Source organism: Myotis davidii, unplaced genomic scaffold (assembly GCF_000327345.1).
Source record: "Myotis davidii unplaced genomic scaffold, ASM32734v1 scaffold327, whole genome shotgun sequence".
Taxonomy (NCBI): Eukaryota; Metazoa; Chordata; class Mammalia; order Chiroptera; family Vespertilionidae; genus Myotis; species Myotis davidii.
Genome location: NW_006298628.1, coordinates 4,279,548 through 4,287,332, shown reverse-complemented (window position 1 = coordinate 4,287,332; position 7,785 = coordinate 4,279,548). Strand labels below are relative to the sequence as shown.

The following is a 7,785-nucleotide window of genomic DNA, read 5'->3' as shown; positions in this document are numbered from 1 at the left end:
TTTCACAGGGGTCGCCTAAGACCATCCTGCATATCAGGTATTTACATGACAATTCATAACAGTAGCAACATTACAGTTATGAAGTAGCAACGAAAATAATTTTATGGTTGGGTCACAACATGAGGAACTGTATTTAAAGGGCAAGAAGGTTGAGAACCACTGTTAGATGCTCACAACTGACAAGCAAGAAGTTCTGCGGGAAGCAACCTGAGCTGGCCTGGGCATGGGCTCCCTGCCCCACCTCCAGACTTCAGGCCAAGACCTCCTCCTCTCTCCCTTCCTGGGTATTCTGTTTCCTCCCTGCTCCTGTCACCCAGAGGAGAAAGGCAGTGAGGACCAGAAGTAGATGGGGTCTTTGGCTCCCCCTGGTATCTCCAGTCCATCTATAGTTCTCTCCCATGTCCATCTTCCTCCTCATTCTGTCTTGACCCCCCGCCCCCAGGATATAAGGTTAATTCAAGGTCAAGGTCACCAAGGGAGTGACCAGGGGGAGGTGAGTAAAGCCGGGGTGAAGTCTGGCTGAGGCACCGCAGCAAGCTCCCCATCCCTAAACCAGAGGGACCCCGTGGGTCTTCATGTCCAAGCCTTCAGATAGACATTTTTTAAATTCTTTTTGTTGTTGTTTTATCAGATATACATTTGACCTCCTGGCCCCTTCTGAGAATGAGACCCTGGGCTCTCAGACCACAGAGTTAACTCCCCCTCAGAAAGTCAAGTGTCTACTGGGAAAGGAAAGGTGTTGGGGCAGGAGGCTAGTGCTTGGAATATTTGTGACAGCTTCTTTCCAGCAGAGGGTCCCGGGAGCTGAGCCCCATCCCAAGGTCCAAGGTCCCTGACCTTCTCCGTTGCCTCTAGTCACCCTGGACAGACATCCGCCATCCCCCTCCTGGCTCCTCAGGGACCAGGGGGTCTGCTTCCCACACCAAGCCTGGCAGCTCTGCCTTCCTTAGGAGCTCCCCACAAGCAGGCAGGAGTGAACGCAGGCAGGACCCTGGGCAGTGCTGCCTCAGCAATCAGCAGGCTGCGAGCTCAGCTGTGTGGGCAGGGGGAGGCCTGTGCCTGGCAGGTTTGCACTGCCCTCCTCCCCGCCCAAGGACCCTCCAATGCCAGGCACCTCTGGGTCTGAGCCTTGGAAATCCCAGGAGCAGGGGAGGAGGTAGGGTGCTCATTTGGCCTGGCCGCTCTGTGCCTTTGCTCCCTTCCCCTCTGCCACCCCTTGTGAAGGGCTCAGTAATAACCCGATAGTAACAGGCTGGGCTGGGGGTCAGGAGGGCACAGGTGGGCAGAGAGAGAATAATTCAGGACCCTTGCCAGCCTCCTTCCATTCTCCTCCCCCAACCTGTCTCAAAGAAACTTCTATCTCCAGACTGTAGCAGTGGGGGGGAGGAAAGGAGGAGGGTTGGTTGCTGCCCACCCAGCTCAGTTCGAGGCAGGCACAACAGAGGGGGCTGGTACCCACCAGGCAGTAAGCCAACATTCCAGGCTTATCTATCAGTGTTTGGGCCCTCTGGGCATTTCTTGCCAAATCCATCCTTCTGCCCACCCTAAGGGTGGGTCTCACCCCTGCATCCAAGCTACTCAGCCACCTTCCTAGTGTCAGCATCCCCTTTTCTGGGTCCCCATCCCATACTACCACATAGGGCCCGCCATCACCCCCTTTGGTGCCATCTTTGGGAAGACCCTGCCATGCCAGCTCTGCCATCTGAGTCAGCTTGTGCTAAGTCCACCAACACCCACCGCCAGCTGCTTTGTGCCCTTTCAGGAGCTGGCAGGAAGTGAGGAGGTACAACGGGGAATTGAGAAGAGAAGGGACCATCAAGGGCCGGGGTGGGGAACCTTTTTTCTACCAGGGCCATTCGGATATTCATAACATCATTCTTGGGCCATACAAAATTATCAAATTAGCCTGCTCTGTTTGGTTAAACATTTAATTAACTCACCCCTAAGGCCTTGGCAGGGCCAGACCAAGTGATTTTGCAGGCCTTATACGGCCTGCGGACCTGACATTCCCACCCCTCGTCTAGGGTATGGGGAAGTGGGGGGGAATTTAGAAGAATAGGGCTGGTGGTTCAGGCTCCAAGCCAGACCAGCTCCAGGTGCATTGGGATGGAATAGGATCCAGGAGAGGGCCCAGCTCACCAGGGTACATGGCACGTTCTCCCCCTGCCAGGGAATGGGTCCTGGAACAGTGCGGGCACCGAAAAGATAGCTGATGGGGAGATGGGGAAAGATCATCTCTGGGAACTAGGAATCCCAGGAATGGGAATCCTTGGCCAGGCTGGGCCCAGATGACATCGTGTAGCCAAGCCGGATGTCTCTGGAGCGAGCAGGCATCAAGCCATTTGCCAGAGGTGATGCTTCCTGCCCTCCAACCACAGCCCTTGACATCTGCCAGCTACCCCAGGTGGCATGTGGGGCTCACACTGAGCCAGTGAGTTTCAGACAGAGTTGGGGTTGCCCTGGTGCTGGGGAACGTTTTGTTCCCGCGGCCTCTGGAACCCGACAGAGGTGGCTGGTGGCCCTGAGGCCAGGGGGCCACTGGAAAGGAGAAGAGGGAGGATGACGGAAATCCTGTGAGGTTGCTATGAAAATGATGGCCTTGGGAGGGGGGACATGATTGATGTCTTAAAATATTTGAAGGACTGATATGTGTTAGAGGGAGTAGCTCTTTCTGGAGCCAAGGGAGGAACAGGGGCCCACAGGCAAAAATGGCAGGAGGCAGGGTTCGGCTCTATACAGGGAAGCACTTTCCAGCGGTCGCAGCTGCCCAAAGATGGAGTGACTGTCCCAAGAGAGGGTGTGCTTCCTGTCACAGAGGTGACCCACACAGTCAGACAACCACTCTGAGGGGACGTGCGGGGGATCGGGTAGGGACTGCTCTAAGCCAGTCTTTCAAGTCCCTGCTAACCTAAATGGTATTACTGGCCTGCAGACAGGCCCATGGAGCAACTGAGGGGCAGAGGTGAGGGCCAAGGCAGGGCACCGAGGGCCAGGAGGCTCCTGCTCACTTAGGCTCAACAGCTAAAGACACTGGTTCGAGTCCTGGCTCTGCTACTTCCCAGCTGAGAACTCATGGGTCAGTGACTTACCCCGATGAGGCTCGGTTCCTCATCTGAAAGTGGGGTCATTGTCACCACCTCAGAGGGTAGTGCCAGGATTAATGAGATGTTGCATAAAAAGTGCTCACTCACTTTCAGCTCACTGACAGTGACAGCCCTTATAGCTATAAGTTTATGTGTTTGGACTCAGAGCCTTGCATTGCTCAGAGAGCATGTAGTCCTACCTCTTTCCTCTTGGATGTGGGGACACTGAGGCTCGGGGAGAGGAAGGGAAGTGACTTGCCTTTAGACAGCAGGTTAGTTCTGCCCCCACCTCCAGCGTAGACTTCCAGAGACCTCGTGTGTTCCGTGTCCACCGCCTCTGGGCAGCGGTGGGTTCCCTTGCCTCCCTGGGCCTGTGAAAGCCCCCAGAGCCACATCTGGCCCGTAGATCACATTCGTGTTCTAATTCATGGTCCCCCTGGCCCTCCACCTCTGCCTCAGCGTGCAGGCATCCGGGGCCCGGGGCCCCGATCCTCACAGGCACACAAAGAAGCCCACAGTGCTGTCCGGGAAGCTGCATTTGGAAGGAGCTGGGCAGCTCAGTGTGCCAGACACCCCAGGGTTCTGGCTTCACAGCTGGCAGTGGCACACCAGGCCTACCTTGTGCCCAGACATCTCCCTCTCTGCTCCCCTCATCCGTCTTGCTGCCTGATGACCTCCCCAGGGCTGGAGGGGCCACCACTTTCATCCTCTTGGCACCACTGCCAGGCTGGCTGCCATGGCACACAGGCTGCCCAGTGTGCCAGCTGGGAACCCTGGCCAAGTCTTCCTGTCTGAAGCCAGGGTTCTGGCCCCCGTTTTCTGTCACTGGTGGAAAGGGGGGCTGGGGTAAGGGGGCTCTCAACTGGCGGGGAGTGGGGTGAGAATCTGGGTAGAGAAGATTCCAGGTCTCGCCCTGGGCAGACTCAAGAATGGTACGTTAGGGTGAGCAGCGGAAATAGCCCTGGCCTCCCTGCAGGACCCACTCTGCACTCCAAATGGCTCCAGTTAGGATTCCAGCCACTTGCTCATTTATCAGCCAACATTGATCGAGCAGCTACTATGTGTGCAGGCCCTGTAAGGTGTGAGGCATCTGCCCCTGCCCTTGGCTGGCTCACAGTCCGTCGGGAGGATGAGAAGTGAATAACAACACAAACCTGATTGGAGCTATAACGGAAGTCAGCACTGGGCACGACAGGCCCCCAGAGGAGGGAGTGGTTCCTTTAAATGGAATTCCTGCAGAAGAGACAGCTTCCCGGAAGAGGAAGAGTTGCGGAAATCCTGAAGGATAAAGAGGGTATTAATTGGATGAGGCAGAGAAGGGGACAAATAAGTCCATAGCTCAGAGGCATAAAGCACGGATAAGTCCAAGCCCTCGTGTCCGGGTGGTAGGCGGAAGGTGTGGGTTGGAAAGGCAGGTTTGCCCAAGTTGCAGAGTTTCATGTCTGGAGCAAGGGCTTTTGCTGGGTCCTGAGGAGCCATGAAAAGTTTGGGGTGGCTTTTTTTTGTGTTTTTTTTTTAATATATTATTATTGATTTCAGAGAGGAAGGGGGAGTGAGAGAGAGATAGAAACATCAGTAATGTGAATCATTGATTGGCTGCCTCCTGCACGCCCCCTACTGGGGATCGAGCCCGCAACCCTGGCATGTGCCCTTGGCCGGAATCAAACCTGGCTATCCACTGAGCCAAACTGGCTAGGGCCATGAAAAGTTTTTAGCAAGGTCAGGGATTACCTCCCTGTGTGGAAAGCAGATGGAGGCAGCCCAGCTTGTGCGGCTCAGTGGTTGAGAATCGACCCATGAACCAGGAGGTCATGGTTGATTCCTGGTCAGGGCACATGCCCAGGTTGTGGGCTCAATCCCCATTAGGGGGTGTGCAGGAGGCAGCCGATCAATGATTCTCTCTCATCATTGATGTTTTTTTCTCTCTCTCTTTCTCCCTTCCTCTCAAATCAATAATATATATAAGGCAGGTAGAGGCAAAGGACTGTGGCCTTACTCAGACTGGGGGTGCTGTGGCCTGAATTAGGGCAGGCTGTGCAAGTGATGAGGTGATAGTAGGGGACAGGCTGGAGAGATGTTTTGAGGGGAAATCAGCCCTGAGGATGAGGGTTGAGGGTGACCACCTCCCCCCCCCACTCCCACCCTGTTCAAGAACACAGGTGGACAACTGGGACCTGGAGTGTTTTGTTTGACCCCCAAAGTATTTTTTAACTCGAGTAAACGGTATGCCCATACAATGAAACCCTGCGTAGCCATAAAAAAGAATGATGGGTCTCTTTAAGTATTGTTATGGAATGGTTTCCAGGATTTACTGTTAAGTGAAAAAGCAAGGCGCAAGAAAAATAGTATACTACCATTTCTGCAAAGGAACAAAAAAAAAATGAAACCTTTTAAATGTGTTTCTATTCAATTTCCCATAAAAGTCTAGATTTCTTTTGAAAATTGAAAAACCTGACAGTCCTGGGATGGCCTCCGTTGGCCAGAGGACACCAGCAGCGGCTCCCCAGCTGTTCAGTTTGCCGCAGTCCCCACCACTCCCCGTTGTGTGCCTGCCCAGCGGAACTGCTTTGCTCACGGAGGTTACTGGAGGCATCGGGTTGTGAGCCACCTTCTGGGACTTGGCAGCCTTCCTCTTAGGCCTTCATCTCACCTCTGGCCCTCAGCCTTCAGCTGCCGCTGACCCACCGACCTATCCTGGGGGAGGGGAGCCAGCACCCTCTTGGGCTTCCACTCACAGTCCCTCTTCCTCTCTCAGCTCCAGCGGTTCAAGCGCTCGCTTTCCCTCAAGACCATCCTCCGAAGCAAGAGCGTGGAGAACTTCTTCCTCCGCTCAGGCTCTGAGCTCAAGTGCCCCACCGAGGTGCTGCTGACACCGCCAACCCCGCTGCCCCCGTCCTCCCCACCAGGGGCACCCACAGACAGGGGCCTGCCCACCCCGGCACCCTCCCCCTGCCCAGCCCCACGTCCCCTGGCATCTCTCAAACCAGTGAGGCTGCACAGCTTCCAGGAACATGTCTTCAAGCGAGCCAACCCCTGTGAGCTGTGCCACCAGTTCATTGTAGGTAGGTGCCTGAGGCGGGCAAGCTGATGGGTCAGGGTGGGCCTGGGGAGTTGGCCTATGGAACTTCCTGATAATCATGGCTCCCAGTGCTCACTGTGCCCCTCACCCTGGGCAGACAGATGAGCTCTGTTGGGGTGGGGGGTGCCCAGTCTTGCTGTGTTTACTAACAACTCAGGCTTCAGTGCAAGTTCGCACCCTGACTGGACGAGGGGTAGATGCTAGTCCCGGAGACTGGTCCCCTACCCTCTCCCCACCACCTCACCTCCCTCCTTTGCTCCATCGCCCATGGGTGTGTCCTCTTGATCAACCTCCTTTTCTGAACCCAAATTCTTCCCAGGAAACTCCAAGCAGGGCCTGCGGTGTAAGACATGCAAAGTCAGTGTCCACCTCTGGTGCTCCGAGGAGATCTCCCACCAGCAATGCCCAGTCAAGACGGTGAGTGGAGACGGCCGGCGGTGCGCCCCCAGAACCAGCCTGTGGGGAATGAGTACCCCTCAAGCCTGGTTCCCGTGTGGAGTTGAAGAAGACCCATTACTCCCTGGGCTGTGACATCCTCATGCCCTCTCTCTGCCCCCTCTTGCCATAGTCCTCCTCCTTCCGTCGCAACTTCAGCTCCCCGCTCCTGGTGCATGAGCCGCCACCAGCCTGTTCCACAAGCAGGGAGTCCCCACCCACTGGTGAGTACTCCCTGTTGCTCCTGATCCCACTGTGGGGTGTTGAGCAACCCATGCATTCCTCATCGGGGCACCTGTGTCACACGGGCCCTGCCAGTTCTTGGCACGGCTACCAGCTCCCCTCTGTGGGTCTCCTGTCCTGCATGTAGGGCTCCTTCATTCACTCATCCGTCAGCAAAAACTTTACTGAGCACCTACTGAGTGCCGGACATTGTGCCAGCCACGGACATCGCACTGAAGAAGGTGAAGGTCTTGGTCTGTAATAGACATGAAATAGATAATCACACCAATTATCAATGAGTCATCATTCAGATGAATGCCTAAAACAAGGATAGGAAATAAAGAGAGGAGAAAGCAGCCACCGACCTCAACCATGGAGACTGGGAAAGGCAGTGGGAGAAGTGAAGGGTGGGGAGCTAGTCCACTGAGGATCTGGGGAAGGCCAGTGTGGGCAGAGGGTGTGGCCTGAGGCGGGAAGGGGCAGTCACAGAGAGGACAGCATGGCTGGGACCGAGGGAGCGAGAGTGAGAGGATGGAACAGGACCATAGGCCCAGGGCCTCGGGGTCCATTTTACGATTGTTCTTTGGACTTTATTCTAAGGACACTTTTTGTGTTTTTACAAGGGCATTTTGGCTGCTGTGTGGATTGGAGGGGCCGGAGTGGAAGCAGAGAGTAGTGGGGAGGTGGTGATGGTTGCCAAGAGAGAGTTTGGGAGCTTGGAGCAGACTGGTAGCGGTGGAGATGGAGGGAAGCGGGCAGATTCTAGAACATTCGGGAGGTAGGACTAAGTGACGGAGTGATATGGGCAGTGAGGAGAGTGAGGGCTCCATGGGAGGAGGAGGGGGAATGGGAAGGGCAGATGAGGGGAGACCGGGGCTGCGGTCCAGGGCTCAGGGCTGAGCGAGGCCTGCAGCTGGGCGCCTGGCCTTGAGGGTGGATCCTCGGCAGGCGCCAGCGGGAAGGTGG

General features: G+C 55.6%; 1 protein-coding gene across 1 annotated transcript in view; it reads left to right on the top strand.

Moving 5' to 3' along the window:
- Positions 1 to 5,781: 5,781 nt before the first annotated feature.
- STAC2 (SH3 and cysteine rich domain 2) overlaps positions 5,782 to 7,785 on the top strand; it is a gene marked incomplete at its 5' end in the record, with an annotated part of 5,138 nt that continues 3,134 nt past the window's right edge. The window contains 4 exons of the mRNA XM_015570792.1: positions 5,782 to 6,145; positions 6,482 to 6,579; positions 6,731 to 6,821; positions 7,768 to 7,781. Of these exons, the coding sequence (XP_015426278.1) occupies positions 5,782 to 6,145; positions 6,482 to 6,579; positions 6,731 to 6,821; positions 7,768 to 7,781 (567 nt within the window). The remainder of the gene's footprint in view (positions 6,146 to 6,481; positions 6,580 to 6,730; positions 6,822 to 7,767; positions 7,782 to 7,785) is intronic.